This window comes from Xyrauchen texanus, chromosome 34, assembly GCF_025860055.1.
Source record: "Xyrauchen texanus isolate HMW12.3.18 chromosome 34, RBS_HiC_50CHRs, whole genome shotgun sequence".
Taxonomy (NCBI): domain Eukaryota; kingdom Metazoa; phylum Chordata; class Actinopteri; order Cypriniformes; family Catostomidae; genus Xyrauchen; species Xyrauchen texanus.
The window spans coordinates 18,235,102-18,253,234 of NC_068309.1; the positions used below are offsets into that span (position 1 = coordinate 18,235,102).

Consider the following 18,133-nt stretch of genomic DNA (forward strand, 5'->3'; position numbering starts at 1 on the left):
CGGCTCGGCATTGAGCAATTTAAACTCTGATATTCGGTGTGCTATTGAAGAACCAATGTCCAAAAGTGTTTGTCTATCATAGACAATAAGGCAGACGACATCCAAGACGAAAAACAAAATAATTGTAGACAAAGCAAAAAAAAACTGCAATATTGGGTCGGAGCTCGCAGGGCAGCAGCCATACTTGGTGCCATCTTGAAGCAATTCAAGCGCAAGCCCAAAGCACATTTCCCCCAGCATGTAAATCTCCTTTTTAGGAGTTCATGCACATCTCATGAACGAGCATGTACAGACCATTCCTCGGTGTCTGTTTCAGTTCAAACGGAAAAAACATTACCAATTAAGTAATTTCATTTTCATGTACATTGCAGTAACTCACCACTGTCATAATACCAACAGGGTATTATGCTGGGTCAGGTTTTCAAAATGACAGTGATAACCACAAACGCATCCAACACAGGATGGGGCAAGGTGAGTAATGGACGCCCAACTTTCGAAACATGGAAACTTGTGCGAAACGCCCGTGACATGTCAACTTAGAGCTTTCTAGCTTTGAGAGCTTTTTATTCCGATTTTGTGAATTCACCATATTATGCGTGCGTAATATGTATATATGTCGACATATGTCACTGGGCCACCCATGGCTGACTTCCCATGGTGTGTCTCCTTCATTCTATCATCAGCAATAAGTAATACATTTGTTCTGTGATTTTTGCATGTGTGTGTGTGTGTGTGTGTGTGTGTGTGTGTGTGTGCACATGTTTTTTTTTTTTTTTTTGTTTGTTGTTGTTTTATCCATGCCCAACACCGACAGAGATGTAATCATATAATTTTGGAAAGGGTTATCTAAAAAAAATTCCATTTGCTACAAATAAAATGCTTATCAAGTAGATTAAACAAGTTGACAACAAGTCTAGTCAAGGCAAGTCAGCCTACTCGGGGGCCATCTTTGGAACGCTCGCGGGCATACTGTGCAGCTATTTATATGTAAACAAGCGGCATATAAGTACATATATGTACTAATCGACATGAATGGGGTTTACGATCAAAGAACATATTTAAAAGCAGTAGTAAAATCTAGCACGAACTGTATAACAAAGTGTGCTTCTTTAGCTCAGATCACGCTAAAAAGATGCTTTTTCAGGCTGGTCCAGTGTTTGTTCTCGAGTCACTGTAAGGTGAAGTCTTTTTCTAACAGGTAATTGGCTATTTTACACGTAAGGCGGGACTTCCTTTTCTACATCCGTTGGCCGTTCTCCTATTCATTTTAATACCAGTGGTCGTTCTCTGCTAAACTGTCTCTGTTGATCATGCACGCTCTTGTTACAAATGTACATACAATTCTAATGCTTATATCAAAAAGTGGTCCATAATTCATTTCGACATGTGCAACTTTACGCATTGCGCATTTTCTACAAGGCACAATCTCATATAAATGTTTAGTACGAGGGTTATTTGCACTTTTTACTGTAGTTGGCGATATGCTCCTATGACCTGTCATTGACACTCAAGAAGAAGAAACTAGATCGCCGCCCATTAAACGTCGTCAGACGAGTGACGTTTGTGTGATTTTCTGGAAATCAGTGAAATGTGGATTGTGTACATGTATATTGTTACACGATGCACGATGTTTGTCTGTACTGAAGGAAGGAAATAGGATATCATCGTACTGCATCACATATTTTTCGGCTGTAGAACTAAGGTAAGGCAAATTCAGGTGATCTCACGATTTAGAGCAAAACATGGGCACTGCCCGAAAGTCGTCAGATGATCAGCTGGACATTGTGACCGACAGCTCGTTTGTGTGAAAGCAAGCTTAATCGTCAAGCAATCGTATTTAATTAGTATTGCATTTGCGCCAATGTCTTCTGGATGTGTGTTAACCATCATGCATATGCTTTTATGTGCCAAGTGAACTAGCTGGTTTCCCTGCGCAGTAAGCTAAGTAAATAATTAAGATAATAATAATAATAATAATAATAATAATAATAATATAAAAGAATATTTAAATAATACTACTGTTATATAAATCACACTAAACAATAACCATTAAAATTATTTATATATATATAAAACATTATTATAATTAATTTTATAGTTATATAATTTCGATTATTTTTTTTTATTATTATTTATTGATTATAATTTATATAATAATTATAAATATACTATATAATTTTATTTACAAGATGTAATACTAAAGTGCCAGATTGTGGGATCGAAAAACAGAATTATACACCTACCATCCTGCTGACCCTAATGTAAATGCACTTTTGGCAATTTACTGTGCAAGATGGCTGGGTCCCCTCGTTATGCTCAAGTGAGGAAAAACAAAAGAGTCTTTCTGAGATGCATAAGCTGTTTCATGGCTTGAATAAGTACCTACAGACTCGTGATAATGCTCACTAGCTCATATAATGACAACAAACACTAGATCTTGTGTGTCAGTATCATGTAATTGTTAGTTCCATGAGTTGTCCTCGCTATCCTTTGTCCTGGGACTCTGTCCCACTCTTTTTACATACTCTTGCATTAACATTACGGTCAATAGTATGCATTATCCTAATGTATTATTTGAGTTATTATTTATTGTAATAAAAAGTATTTTATATATATATATATATTTGTAGTTATTATATCATTATTATTAATTTATTATTAATAAATAATTTAATACATAATATAATTACTTTTGTAATTATAGTGGTGAGATATATATGTGTGTGTGTGTGTATATACATATATATATATATATATATATATATATATATATATATACAGTGCATCCGGAAAGTATTCACAGCACTTCACTTTTTCCACATTTTGTTATGTTACAGCCTTATTCCAAAATTGATTAAATTAATTATTTTCCTAAAAATTCTACAAACAATACCCCATAATGACAACGTGAAAGAAGTTTGGTTTGAAATCTTTGCAAATTTATAATAAAAAAAAAAAAAAAAAAACGAAAAACATTACATGTACATAAGTATTGACAGCCTTTGCCATGACACTCAATATTGAGCTCAGGTGCATCCTGTTTCCACTGATCATCCCTGAGTTGTTTCTACAACTTGATTGGAGTCCACCTGTGGTAAATTCAGTTGATTGGACATGATTTGGAAAGGCACACACCTGTCTATATAAGGTCCCACAGTTAACAGTGCATGTCAGAGCACAAACCAAGCCATGAAGTCCAAGGAATTGTCTGTAGAACTCCGAGACAGGATTATACCAAGGCACAGATCTGTGGAAGGGTACAGAAAAATGTCTGCTGCATTGAAGGTCCCAATGAGCATCATGCGTACATAGAAGAAGTTTGGAACCACCAGGACTTGTCCTAGAGCTGGCCGCCCGGCCAAACTGAGCGATCGGGGGAGAAGGGCCTTAGTCAGGGAGGTGACCAAGAACCCGATGGTCATTCTGACAGAGCTCCAGTGTTTCTCTGTGGAGAGAGGAGAACCTTCCAGAAGAACAACCGTCTCTGCAGCACTCCACCAATCAGGCCTGTATGGTAAAGTGGCCAGACGGAAGCCACTCCTCAGTAAAAGGCACATGACAGCCTGCCTGGAGTTTGCCAAAAGGCCCATGAATGACTCTCAGACCATGAGAAACAAAATTCTCTGGTCTGAAGTAACAAACATTTAACTATTTGGCCTGAATGGTAAGCGTCATGTCTGGAGGAAACCAGGCACCGCTCATCACCTGGCCAATACCATCCCCACCGTGAAGCATGGTGGTGGCAGCATCATGCTATGGGGATGTTTTTCAGTGGTAGGAACTGGGAGACTTGTCAGGATCGAGGGAAAGATGAATGCAGCAATGTACAGAGACATGCTCCAGAGTGCTGTGGACCTCAGACTGGGGTGAAGGTTCATCTTCCAACAGGACATCGACCCTAAGCACACAGCCAAGATAACAAAGTAGTGGCTACGGGACAACTCTGTGAATGTCCTTGAGTGGCCCAGCCAGAGCCCAGACTTGAACCCGATTGAACATCTCTGGAGAGACCTGAAAATGGCTGTGCACTGACGCTCCCCATCCAACCTGATGGAGCTTGAGAGGTCCTTTAAAGAAGAATGGGAGAAACTGCCCAAAAATAGGTGTGCCAAGCTTGTAGCATCATATACAAAAAGACTTGAGGCTGTAATTGGTGCCAAAGGTGCTTCAACATAGTATTGAGCAAAGGATTTGAATACTTATGTACATGTGATTTAAAAAAAAAAAATAATAATAATTATTTATAAATTTGAAAAGATCTCAAACAAACTTCTTTCACGTTGTCATTATGGAGTATTGCTTGTAGAATTTTGAGGAAAATATTGAATTTAATAGATTTTGGAATAAGGCTGTAACATAACAAAATGTGGAAAAAGTGAAGCGCTGTTAATACTTTCCGGATGCACTGTATGTATGTATAATTTTGCAGGTGCTATCAGTCCCAGGGAGAGTGAGAGGAGCGTTGGGTGCACTATGAGTGAGGCAGCGCTGGGAATAGAGATTGTGGGGGTCTTTTTCCTGGCTCTGTTCCTCCTGCATCGCTATGGCGACTTCAGAAAGCAGCAGCGCATGGTTCTTTTTGGCACACTGCTGGCTTGGTATTTGTGCTTTCTCATCGTCTTCATTCTTCCCCTGGATGTCAGCACGGTAAGTTTGGCTCCCCTGTTAAAGGAGTAGTTCACCTTAAAATAAAAATTCTGTAATAATTTACTCGCCCTTATGCTATCCCAAACCCAAATGACTTGCTTTCTTTTGTGGAACAACACATAGGAGGGACTGATTGCCTCAGTCACCATTCACTTTCATTGAATTGTTTCCCACACTTAGGGATAGTTCACCCAAAAAGGAAAATTCTCTCATCATTTACTCACCCTCCTGCCATCCCAGATGTATGACTTTCCTTTTCTGCTGATCGTAAATGAAGATTTTTAGAAGAATATCTCAGCTCTGTAGGTCAATTTGCAATCTTTGCTCAGTGGGGTGTAGTGCCTCAGGAAGAGATGTTAATTGTGATAAAGTTCATGTTGATTTCTCATGTCTCAGTACGCAGTGCTCAATGCCTTTTGTGTTTTTGGAGCTTCAAAGTTTTGGTTACCATTAACTTGCATTGTATGGATTATTCTTCTAAAAGTCTTTGTGTTCTGCAGAAGTAAGTACACATCTGGGATGACATTAGGGTAAATGATGAGACAATTTTCATTTTTGGGTGAACTATGCCTTTATCATCTTTTGTGTTCAAAGAAGAATTAAAGCCAAACAGGTTTTGAACAATATGAGGGTGAGTAAATTATGAAAAAAGAGGGTGACTATCGCTTTTAAGTGTTCAATACTTTTACATTTCAAATGCAGTTTTTGATGCACATTTTAGACAACATGCAATTTTGATTTTCAGACAATCTACAAACAGTGCTTAATTGATCATGAAGTACATGCTCAGACACCCTCTGTGAGCCCTGTCACTTCAAACCAGACAACTGGAAATACCTCTGTATCACCCAGTAAAAGGTATGTCTATCAAATTGTTTTAGGATGAACTCAAGTTGCACTCACAGAAAAATTCAGGACGACAATAATCCAAATATTCAAGTAGGCCTATCCTGAATTATGTACATAATATAGGTTCTCTGTTATTTGGCATGTTTGTGAACCTATATTTTGCCTTTTTGTTGAAGCACCCCACGTGTGTGCTATAAACCATGGAGTTACATTCCAAATGGCATCATGCCAGTGTTCTGGAGGGTTGTGTACTGGACCTCACAATGTCTTACTTGGTGAGAAAGCTTTGCCCTTTTCTGACTTGATAATGGCTTCTTAAATCAAGTTAATTAAATGTTGCTGTTATTACATGAGGCAGTCTAATATGTATTTAAAAAACTGCTCATACAAACACACATAATTAAGCTTTATCATACCTGCTCATGAATGTAATGCATGTGAGAATGGTGGTTAATTTATCTTTTATCTTCCTAGGCTTCTCCTGCCATTCATGCAGTCCTATGCTCGCTCTGGGGGGTTTTCCATCATGGGGAAAATCAAGACGGCCCTCATTGAGAATGCCATCTATTATGGCACATACCTTTTCATCTTTGGCTCGCTTCTCATTTATGTAGCTGTGCATCCTCAGTGGCATCTTTCCTGGTCTGTATACCAGTCTTGACTTCACTTTGTTGAAAGTTCACTCAAATACGAAAAGTCTGTAATTATTTACTCACTCTCATGTTGTTCCAAACCTTCATTGCTTTTTTTCCCTTCCGTGAAACACACAAGGAGGTGTTTGGTTGAATGTAAGGGACTTACAGCCTCAGTCATCTTTGTTCCATACAATGAAAGCAAAATGTGACTGAGAATACCATTCTGCTTAATGTCTAATTTTTACGACAAAAGCCATATGGGTTTTGAACAGCATGAGGGAGACTCAATGATGACAATTTTCATTTTAGGGTGAACTATCCCTTTAAGCGCTAACAGGGTACCATTCCACCAGGTATGAGCTGCAGACCATCGGTATCACTGCGGCCAACACATGGGGTCTATTTCTTTTAGTGTTGCTGTTGGGTTATGGCCTGGTTGAGATCCCCCGGTCGTACTGGGAGGCCTCACGCCAGGGTCACCTTCTCATCAAGACTTATTTCAAAGTGGCCAAGCTCATGACCGAGAAGGCGGATGCAGAGGAGAATCTGGAGGATGTGATGGAGGTGAAAGCCATGTGTATTTGTACACTTTCGTATTATTCTCACAGCAGTCCTAATTGGCTGGTTTCAAGATTTCTCACATGTTTTAAATGTCTGTGGTTTCTATGTTAGGAGGTAAGAAAAATCAATGAGTCGATCAAATACAACCATCCTTTGAGGAAGAATGTAGACACTATTCTGCGAAAGGTGAGAGGACCACCGCAGTCATGTGCCTCTAACTGCTTTTAAGGTGAATGTTTATGAATTATGCAAATTCAATCATGCTTCTCTATGTCTACATCTATTTTTAGTGCCCTGTTGAATATCAAGAAAAGATGGGAAGGAACATGGATGACTATGAGGATTTTGATGATAAGCAAAACACATACCCCTCTGAAAGAAGCCTTTCAAAACTACACAAGCAGGTACAGCACCATCCAGTCTTCAGGTCTGTCCTCTGTACATTCTGGATTGTGTCCTGGAGTAACATTTACCTGGTTTCTCAGGTGATCTACGCTGTTCAGAGAAACAATCGCACACGTGTTCAGTGGCAGATCTTGCTGGATCAGGCTTTTCACTTGGAGGACGTTGCCAAGAATGAAACCAGCTCCTCTCGGCAGTTTGTTCACAGCTTTGCTTCTCCAGAACCTGTAGGCTGGTTCAGACGCTACATCTATACCCTTACAGTAGGTAGGTGACATATGATTAATGGGTCATGACAAGCCTTTTTTTTTTTTTTATTGTTTTAATTTGTTTGAGTTTCACTAATAATATTAGTAGTGTTTGCAAAAAAAAAAAACCTGCTCTGTTTTGGTGCTGCTTCTCCTTTAAGACTGATTAGCTCTCTGCTTTTGACTGACCTGCTCTCACTGCTCTACGCTACTGGGCGGGGCTACGGAATTGATTAAAGTTTAGCTGGCATTGATATGTTGTTGTGGAGGTGGTCGGTTGCAAATGTCAACCACAGTGTGACATCACAATGTGGAGGAAGTAGAGAACGAGTCATTTTAGCAGCTCTTTTTGCAATGAGGAGAACGTTTGAGTTCTGAAACTTACAGTATCTTTTTGTAGAACAATGACCTCTTATAGGTCAAAAGATTAAGGACAATTCAATTCCTCATGTCATGACCCCTTTTAAGCAAATATCAAAGTTCTAGTCAATGATGTTATATTAGCACACATGGTAATAACTAGGATCTTTTTGGTCTTGTTGTTTTGGCTCTGCTTTTATTGTCTTTTTTCTTCTTCACCAGAGTGGTACTGGGAGTGTTTGCTGAAACAGTGGTTTTTCCGTGTGCTGGCTGTGGTTCTGGCTCTCTTTTCTGTGGCTGTGGTTTGGTCGGAGTGCACCTTTTTCAGTACTCACCCCGTTCTTTCGCTCTTTGCTGTGTTTATTCAGCTTGCTGAGAGAGATTATAACTACCTGTACATTGAGGTGAGTTCATTTATCCAAGACTGAAAATCTCTTAATAGGAACAAAGAAATTTACCCTATAGGGAATAATAAAGTATTCAGGGATGTGGTGATTCCGGATTTATCTGGAATTCCAGTTATTTGATCTAATACTTTTACCCCGCATGAATTGTCAATATCTAATGTGCTGTGCAACACTTCAACCAAACACAGCAAAGAAAAATGGTTTCCGAAACGGTGGCTTGCAAGTTGATACTGTATCAGAATGGGTGTTTTCACACTAAAGTCCTCTTAACCGGTGTGTGTTTGCAATTTCTGCTCCAGCCAAGTGGGCTTTTTCAGGTGCACTGATTAATCATCTCGGGTGAATGAGATCCTGTGTTTTACCGGACCATGTTGACATGTTTATTTCGCTCAACAAAAATGTGTGGTCTAAGTAGCAAATGCTGTTTGTAAGATATGTACAGTATGCCTATTTTATGTCCTTCAAGTAGGCTAATTTTCAATGAAATGCCAGCTTTTAAAAAAAATAAAAAGAAACATTTTAAAAGACTATGTGAGAAGATCCATGTGTTTTGAAAAGGGGGTTGTTGCTATGGAACAATGATTAAAAACAAGGCAAATTTTAAACGGCATTGTCAAAAAGGTTGCTGACCCCTGCTATGCACCAAAACTAAGAACTTACTGACACATTCACTTCTGTTGCACTTTATTGGATCCATTGAGTTTAGTTATTTGTGTACAGTGTGTAATTTTACTATCTCTGTTTTGTGGATCTGGCATTAAAATGTTCATTCTGGCCTGTAGATGGCGTGCTTCATCACCATCTTTTTCCTCTGCACCTGCGTCTACTCAACTGTGTTCCGCATCAGAGTCTTCAACTACTACTACCTAGCTTCACATCACCAAACTGACGCTTACAGCCTTCAGTTCAGCGGCATGTATGTAACTCCATATAGTGGTTTTAAGTGTATGAAAGCAGACTGGTATTTGTTAATTCAATCACAGTGCTTGGTTTGTTAGGGTCACTCCTATTTCTTACACTTTGTTTGTCCATAAACTTTACCCTCTGAGAAAGCCGTACAAATATTTCAAAGAATTCTGCGTGTTGTTTGTTAGGCTTTTCTGCCGCTTGACTCCCCCTCTTTGTCTAAACTTCCTGGGATTGATTCACATGGATTCTGCCATATCTCACCAGGCAAAGGAGCAAACTGCATATACCTCTGTGAGTTTTATTATATTATGAAACTGACTGACAGTGTTCCCACAGTCATAGACATATATGAGAAGTTTAAAATTGGGATTTCCAGGCCTGGAAAAGTCATTATAATTAATAGGATTTTCATGGAAATTGAGACTCCAATCTAATTGTAGTAATCAGTGGGCGTTTTTAAACCATGATGGGCACTTTTCAACTGCTTTACACAATTTGCCTACTACATTGAGACTACGTACTTTCATAAGATAGTTGCAAAATGCCCACCCTGGTTTGGAAATGCCCGCTGATTACTACATTGACATTCCCTACTTTTATTGGATAGTTTAAAAGTGCCAATCCTGGTTTGGAAACGCCCACTGATTACTACATTGACATTCCCTACTTTCATTGGATAGTTGGAAAATGCCCATAATGGTTTAAAAACACCAACAGATTGGGAAACACCCATTTATGTTCAACAAAGCTATACTTCAAAATTTCTTTTCAATTAAATAAAAAGTCTAGTTATACAGTAATCACAAATAACTTGGAAAGTCATGGAAATGTACCAAAATATAAGGGAACCCTGAATGTAAAAAAAAAATATATATATATATATTATTTTTTTATTTTTTTTACTTTTTGTTGATTGCTGGTGTTTTATTATGTGTGAGATTCTAATATAGTACAATTATACTCAACAGCTCCTTAATTAACATTTTCAAATATCTTAGATCATGGGATCCATGCGGGTGCTGTCCTTCATTGCTAACGGCTTCTACATCTATTACCCAATGCTGATAGTCATCCTCTGCATCGCTACATATTTCAGGTGTGTCTTAATATTTTCTATAAATCATCAGACAGAAACATTTGATGGGTTATGGGCATTACGTGTTAAATGATGTTGTAGTTTTTGACTTGATTTTGAGTTCTGTTTTGAGTTGACTCCTTTCTTTCCAGTCTCGGCACACGTTGCCTGAACCTCTTGGGCTTCCAGCAGTTCATGGGAGACAATGAAATTACCTCTGACCTGATTGATGAGGGCAGGGAGCTCCTGCGCAGAGGTAATTTGTTTAGACATTTTAAAATGCATAAAAACATTGTTTAAATAAAATGTTGAGAACTTTATCGTGTAAGACAGCACATCCCGCATATTTACATTTGCTGTATTTAAAAAAAAAAAAAAAAAAGAGGTAGTGAGATCTCCTGTGGTTGCTATGGTTAGTCATGAAACAGGAATAAACAATAATTTGCATACAAATATAATTTTTTTTTTTTTTTTTTATTGCTAAAGTTTTACTCCGAAAGTGGAAAAACCCCAATGTGTCAGAGGTTATCTACCAGTGACAAAAGTGTTGGCATTGAACATGATCCTCTAGAATTAATCAAATGCATGCATTTAACTTATCCTGTTGTTTTGCGCATAGAAAGAAGAAAACGTCAAAGAATAGAAGATGGGGAGAACAGGCGAAGAGTGAGCATCCTGTTTTTGAACTACAACCAGTTGGCTCCTTTACATTTACAGCATATGATCTAATCATCAAAAAACACATTTGAAAAAAAGGATTTCAGAAATCTTGGTAAATCTGAGCAAAGCAGGCTGTGAAAAATATGTCTGTCTTGTTTATCCTTTTGATCTTTAAAAATATTCACAAAAATCTAACCTTTTAATGAAGTACAGTAAACGAATTGAAAGGGGGGGTATTATAATTTAAATAAATATTTTTCTCAAACACGTTTGCCACAATTATTGGCACCCCTGGAAATTCTTATGAGTAAAATATCTGAAGTATTTAACTTTTTTTTATTTTTATTTTTTTTTAGTACGCGTAAGACCAAATAATAAAGTGTGCAGCAAAAGGTTGTTGAGCATCACAAAATTGATGTCTAAAGGAAAATAGCCAAAGCATTGAAAATACCAATTTCCACCATCATGGCAATAATTAAGAAGTGCCAATCAACTGGAGATGATACGAATCGGCCTGAAAGTGGACGCGTGTCTCTGTTGTCTCCAAGCACGGTGAGGAGGATGGTTCAAATTGCCAAACATTCACCAAGAATCACAGCTAGAGAATTGCAGAAATGAGTTGGGTCTTGGTGTCAAAGTCTCAAACTACAATCAGACATCACCACATGATGTTTGGGAGGGTTTCAAGAAAAAGGCCTCTGCTCTAATCCAACAAAAAAAACTCAAGTGTCTTCAGTTTGCCAGACACTACTGGAACTGCAAATTGGGCTGGGATGTATGGTCAGATGAAACAAAAATACAGCTTTTTGGCAGCAAACACCAGATATGAGTTTTGCGCACACAGAGAGGTGGTCATATGGAAAAGTACCTCATGCCCACAGTTAAATGTGGTCCTGGACATCTTGTTCAGATACATAGCATCATGGACTATCAAATACCAACTGTTAAAAAATCAAAACCTGATTGCCTCTGCCAGAAAGCTTAAAATGGGCTGTGGTTGGATCTTCCAGCAGGACAATGATCCAAATCAAACATCAAAATCAACACAAAAATGGTTCACTGACAACAAAAGCAAGGTTCTGCCATGGCCATCCCAGTCCCCAGACCTGAATCCTGTGGGGTGACCTGATGAGGAGAGTCCACCAGTGTGGACCTCTGAATTTGAAGGATCTGTAGAGAGTCTGTATAGACGAATGGTCTCCGATCACTTGCCATGTGTTCTCCAACCTCATTAGGCATTATAGGAGAAGGGAGGTTGCACAAAGTACTGAATACAAGGGTGCCAATAATTGTCACCCATATATTTGACAAAAATATTTGTTTTTAGAGAACTTGTGTTTGGAATTGTTTGATATCCATTAGAGGATAGATTTTTGTGAATATTTTAAATGAAAGACCAAAGGACAAACAATAAGGATATATTTTTCACAGCCTGCTTTTCTCATATTTACCAAGGGTGCCAATATTTTTGGCCACAACTGTATATTTATGAAGTTATACAGAACTTTAACTGTCTTTTATACCAATAACATACTAGTGTCTTTTTAGCATCAGCCATTCATTGCTGTTTCTCTCTACAGGAGTGGAAAGAGCGTTATTCTCAGCGAGATGATATTGCTTCTAGAAACCAGACGTCGATGTCCGAGATGAAGGAAACCAACTATGCCGAAACTCTGAATTCAAACACAAACCGGCGTATGTTTAATACCAATAAGTATTTCAAGGGACATTTTAACCCCCAAAAAATAAATCTGTCATCATTTACTCACCCTCATTTTGTTCCGAACCCATATTACTTTCCTCCATGGGTTATGAAAGGAGATGATGGGCAGAATGTTGGCCTCAATCACCATTCACTTTCACTGCATCTTTTTTCTTTCAAAAATGCGTTTGAGCGCTACCTACAGTTCAGATTGGCATTTTGTGATGGAAGGTGATGGAGGAAAAAAACTACTTTTCTAGTGCATGCTGCCATTTAGAGGAATAAAATATGACTTTTTTGGAGGTAGGTGGCATAAACAGAACTAGAATTGCATGTTTACAAAAAAATATCCGTCCTAATATTGTAAACATATACAGTATTATTTGTGAATAACAGGACCTTTTTTTATTTTTATTGGGAGGGTGGGGGTTCTGAAAAATTGCATGCGACAGCCCAAAAATATCCCAGAGTTGAAGAGGTCAAACAACTTCATAGCTCAAAAGTGCTTTTATAAAATTATAATCTTCACATTTCTGCCTTTTTTAAACCCCTCTAAAATTGGCCCTTTCACGTCCATTGTAAGTGCCTCACTGTAACCTCTTTATATGTGTGTGTGTATATATATGAAAAGGAGGGACATGGCAAAATGATGAAATCAACATTATGCCACAAATGGTGTTAATTGAGTTTAATTTGTATTGAACTTGGAATATTCATTTAATGTCAAATTTGAAGGCTGTTCTTTCTGAAAAAACAGCCATTTTTGATTCTTTATTTTTTCTGGAATAGAGGCCAAGTACTCTCGTAGTGGAAGCCAGTCAGGAAGGGACAGCATTGAGCTACTACAAGATGCTGAGACCTTGGACTTTAACCCTGAAACACTAACTGATGACCCTTTGGAATCCGGCAGTGGGAGGTTAAATTGAGAGTTTTATTGTTATGTAGCTTATTTGTGTTCATATGCATCTGCACTCACTTTGCATCTTTATCTCCCACAGACATGCCAGTGGAAGGTATCTCTCAATGTCATCTTCTCGAAGCCGTATCTTTGATGATGTTTAAATTAAAGGGTGAAGCATTTTCATTCTTTTCAATCAAATAACACTGTCTCTACAAGAATATACTTCTCTAATATTCTGAATTTTACCTCTAAAAACATTCATCTCAACAGATTTGGTCTATTTGACCTGCTCATTTTAAACATGTTATGCTTCCTGTATCCTGTAAAGCAGTGTAGTTACTTGCATGTTTCCGCATTACAATGTAAGCACGCAGACACATAGAAAAACACACATGCACATTCATTTTGAAGTGCCAGGCAGTCAAACTGCTACATGTGACAAATGGGAAATGTCTTTGCCTACTGTTTCTTTACTCTGTTTCAAGAAATGAGTCAAAGTTGATGTGAAGTTGAACAGTCAGAGCACTGAACATACAGTGTTTTACAGTTGAATGAGTACTACAGACTGGAAGGAGTTGACCTGAGACACTGTTACATCATTTACTACTGATGGGTTCAGGTACTGAAATGTAACTTGAGCATTTAAAATCAGCCAAGTAAATAAGAATTTATGTGATTGTGGCAAATTTGTGTTAGTTGTATGTGTGAATAGAGATTATGTTTTTTAGGTCTACATATATGCTGTTTTACAAAATATCATGTAGGCTTTTTGTATGTTATTATTATTTGTTATATGCTCTGGCATTGCATTTGGGATACTGTAAAACTGCACTGAATGATTGCAGTTAAAATTACTCTACAATGTACCATTTTAAAGTGTTATGGCTTTCCTGTAGATGATTAGTTTAAGGGACAAATATTATTGTCTTTGGGGAAAGAAGCAATTTTGTCTTTAAAAAATCTCAATTATTTTATTATTATTATTATTATTTACTTTTGTTAAAGCGATAGTTCACCCTAAAATGAAGATTCTGACATTATTTACTCAGTTATGTTGTTCCAATTCCCTATGAATTTCATTCTTATTTGGAACACAAAAAGAGGTGTTAGGTAGAACGTAATGGACTGACACTCGCTTCCATCTTTTTTCCAAACAATTCAAGAGAACTGTGACAGCAGATTTTCTTTTTAGATGAACTATCTCTTTAATGTGCTTGATAAGCTCGGAGCGGAATGAGTCACCACGTTCAAAGTGAAACTCATTTTAACATTCCATCCATATAAACTGTTCTTGTATCATGTAGTTTATGAATGAAGGGAATAATAACTTAATGAATCTAATATTTATTTTCACAAATGTTTATCTTGGTTCGTAAAGCTGTATTATTATGTATTTTGGTTTGCACACATTGAACAACTGAACTGTTCATATCTTTAAATAATAAAAAAAAAGGGTTCTGGGAAGAGCACCATTCCCAAATTAACTGCCAGATGCATGAATGGAGGATGTGTAATCTTGAATTATTATCAGCCCTTTATTGGTTCTTTGACTTTGGTACAGTGATGATCATCGCTTGTTTCACATGGCGGTTACTCTTTGTTGACCTTGTGGCCTTGCACAACTGTTTGCAATTAAGTTGGGTTACCTTAGGGTGTTTTCACACCTAGTTCATTTGAGCACTCCTAGCGCTCTCAGAGCGGTATAACGTGTATATGTGAACAACCCAAGTGGTCTCAGACCCCCCTAAAAGGACCCAAAAGTGCACCGTACTCAGACCCTTTAGTGGTTTGATTGATTTGTGTGATGTGAAAGCGAAGAGGTACCAGTCCGCTTTGCATTTTATGGCTACCTCGTGGCCTGCCATACATAGCTGCAGTACAAACTTCATATTCCAGTCACAATTTACTGTCCACATATGGTAATTTTAAGCAAATAGATACACCATGATTACCATAATGTGTTTTTGTGGCCTTATACTGTTCTTGAATTATTTGAGCACCTAAAATGAACAGACCGGCCACATTCAGAGTAGAGTAGTGCTTTAAGATGAACCATTTTAAAGTGTTCTGATGTGTGTACTGTCTACGGTGGTTCATGCCAAACTCCCACAAAAATACAGGCGAGGGTTTTTATAGATTCCCTTTCATTTTGTTTACACACAATGTAAATGACATGCAGGAGGAGATGCTTGCTTGCTCCATTACTCTCGATGTCATAGATAAAGAAACATAATTTCAATTGCACATAGAATTTCAAATGTTTTCCTTCATGCGAAATAAGGGCATGTAAGTTTATCGGAGAGCCTTAACATAATGTGAGAGAGTGAAGAATTTAAGACAGAAATACAGTATACATTATTACTATTGCATAATGTAATATAATTGGCGGTGTTGTCTGGGTTTCATAAATTATATAACATAAAATATTTATTTTTATGTTATTCTATCCCAGTGAAATATTTTTTTAAAGGCTTAAAAGTAATCATATAGCCCCATAATGTTTGATTTCTAGTTAAATATCAATTTACTAAAGGTGCCTATCTGTCATAAGCATATGTCATACAAGAAGTATGACAATTGCTTATCATAACAATCACAATTATTTATGAATAATTATTGTCTGCCAATTGTCAAAAACGTGACAGCCCTAGCTGCAATGTGGTAGGAGCAGTGGTGTGAACAACAAGGGATCTGAGACCACAATAATGTGAAGCGGATCAAACAAGAAACTGGTTTAAGTCCACTTACATTTTGAACACCAAAAGCACTGTGGTCATTTGCGGCTGGTTCCCTTTAACCAAACTGGGTTTGGTTCACTTAAAATGTACCTTATGTGAAACCACCATTAGTTAAGTGGAAATATTGTGTGGCAGGCCATTTATACTCTGCACGGTTACATTTTTGTCACTTTTCAAAATGGGTAAATCCATGATGCTGGTAAAGTACACTTAAAAACATGTTCTGTTTGTTTGAAAATGTTTGATACCATATGGATTAGAGAAGGCTTTAAAGATTTTTTACGTTTTAAAGACATATCCTAATGCCAATCACACCTACATGAATACATAATCATATTTAATACAAGAGTGTGGTTTTCTTATAGAAATCAGACATGTGGCGTATAAAATTGTCAAGTGAATATGGTTAACAACTACAAAACACTTATAAAGAGATGATAATAAAGCGTAAGACCATTTTTGACAATTTCAGGTGATTTAATACTTGAAATTCTCCTTGTGTTACATAGAATAATCAAATATATCCGATGTAAATTACTGCGTGGTATTCTATTGAATATGCCTTAGTTTTATTCTTGTTTTTCTAAGAAAGCGCAGTCGCAGATGTAAGTAATGTTAGATTTCACTACTATAAATATGTAAAAAATAAACTGTCTACTGTATTTTCTCTACAAATGCTAAGTAGCCCTTCAAAATAAAAAAGGGCATTTTTTTATTTATTATTTTAATTTTTTTTGCTCATTCATTTTGGCTTACTGAAGATGTGTATTTATGAGGGAATTAACTTTGTTGCTAATGAGGTGTAATTTTTTGTTTTGGTCAGTCCACAAATAGTGTATTGATGAAGGCCAACTGGAATCTGATGCTAGCTGGAATTACATTTTTAGTATTCTTATTGAAGTAGTACAGAAGCCTTTTTTGGAACAACTTAAAGGGATAGTTTGCCCAAAAATTGTAATTCTCTCATCATTTACTCACCCTCATGCCATCACAGATGTAAATGTCTTCTGCTGAACACAAACAGATTTTTAGAAGAATATTTCAGCTCTGTAGGCAAGCGAATGGGTGCAAGAATTTTGAAGATCTAAAAAGAAAATAAAGACAGCATAAAAGTAATGCATATGACTCCAGTGGTGAAATGTATGTCTTCAGAAGTGATACGATATGTGTGGGTGAGAAACAGATAAACATTTAAGTCTTTTTACTATAAATTCTCCTAGGTGGTGATATGCATAAAGAATGAAAATTGCCAAAAATAAGAAAGTGAAAGGAGATTAATGGTAAAAAAGAAAATAAATATTGATCTCTACACTACACTCTGTTTTAAACTAGAAGTGTTTTGTTCGTAAACGAATAAGTCTTTTTGAATGTATCTTTTAAGTTAACAAATATTTCTCACTTCCATTGTTTCTTTGGTGAATGACAGTGTTTTTAGTCAGATTGAATACATTGAATTTGAATACAGATTAAATACTCGTATATAACATAATGAGCTATAGAAATGGTCACTGAATAAATCAGTAAACTGCAATCCAAAATTCCACGAACACAGAGAAGTGAAGTGATACAAACAGAGCCCAACACTGGTTCCGGAAGTAAAAATCCCATTCATTTTTTCCAAAGGTTTTCAATGATAACCTGTAAACCATTAAAGACCGACCTATCGTGAACTCCGGGACGGGGTTGTTCATCGATGGTATGCCTTTGTTAAAGACATCAGTCCGCGTTATTTTAACTTAATTGTTTTAAAATCGTGTTTAATGACGATTCCACCAATCAGAGAACCACCGCCAACAAGCATCTGTCCACTTGGCGACCATCTGTTGAATGCTTCTGGGCTGGCTGAGCAGCTACTACGTAAACAAGCAGCATAAAAGTACAGCTTCTATCGACTTGAATTGGAGAAAGACTGAAATCTCCAAACAGTTGGTCAAAATTACGAACAAAGAACACATTTAAACCATATCATAACATCACCAGTAAAATCTGACAAATTTGGTATCATTAATTGTGGTTCTTTAGCTCATCTCACACAAAAC

The 18,133-nt window shown here is 37.2% G+C and overlaps 1 protein-coding gene across 1 annotated transcript; it reads left to right on the plus strand.

Moving 5' to 3' along the window:
* The first annotated feature begins 1,553 nt into the window (after window positions 1–1,553).
* On the plus strand, window positions 1,554–16,762 carry lmbrd2b (LMBR1 domain containing 2b). Its single transcript, XM_052104782.1, has 18 exons — window positions 1,554–1,702; window positions 4,430–4,647; window positions 5,393–5,505; window positions 5,673–5,771; window positions 5,971–6,138; window positions 6,485–6,695; window positions 6,804–6,878; window positions 6,983–7,096; window positions 7,178–7,361; window positions 7,925–8,106; window positions 8,892–9,025; window positions 9,204–9,309; window positions 10,017–10,114; window positions 10,246–10,349; window positions 10,713–10,759; window positions 12,334–12,448; window positions 13,245–13,371; window positions 13,454–16,762. Exons 2-18 carry the CDS (start codon window positions 4,474–4,476, stop codon window positions 13,515–13,517), a joined length of 2,115 nt encoding a protein of 704 aa, XP_051960742.1. The 5' UTR covers window positions 1,554–1,702; window positions 4,430–4,473; the 3' UTR covers window positions 13,518–16,762.
* Window positions 16,763–18,133: the final 1,371 nt, after the last annotated feature.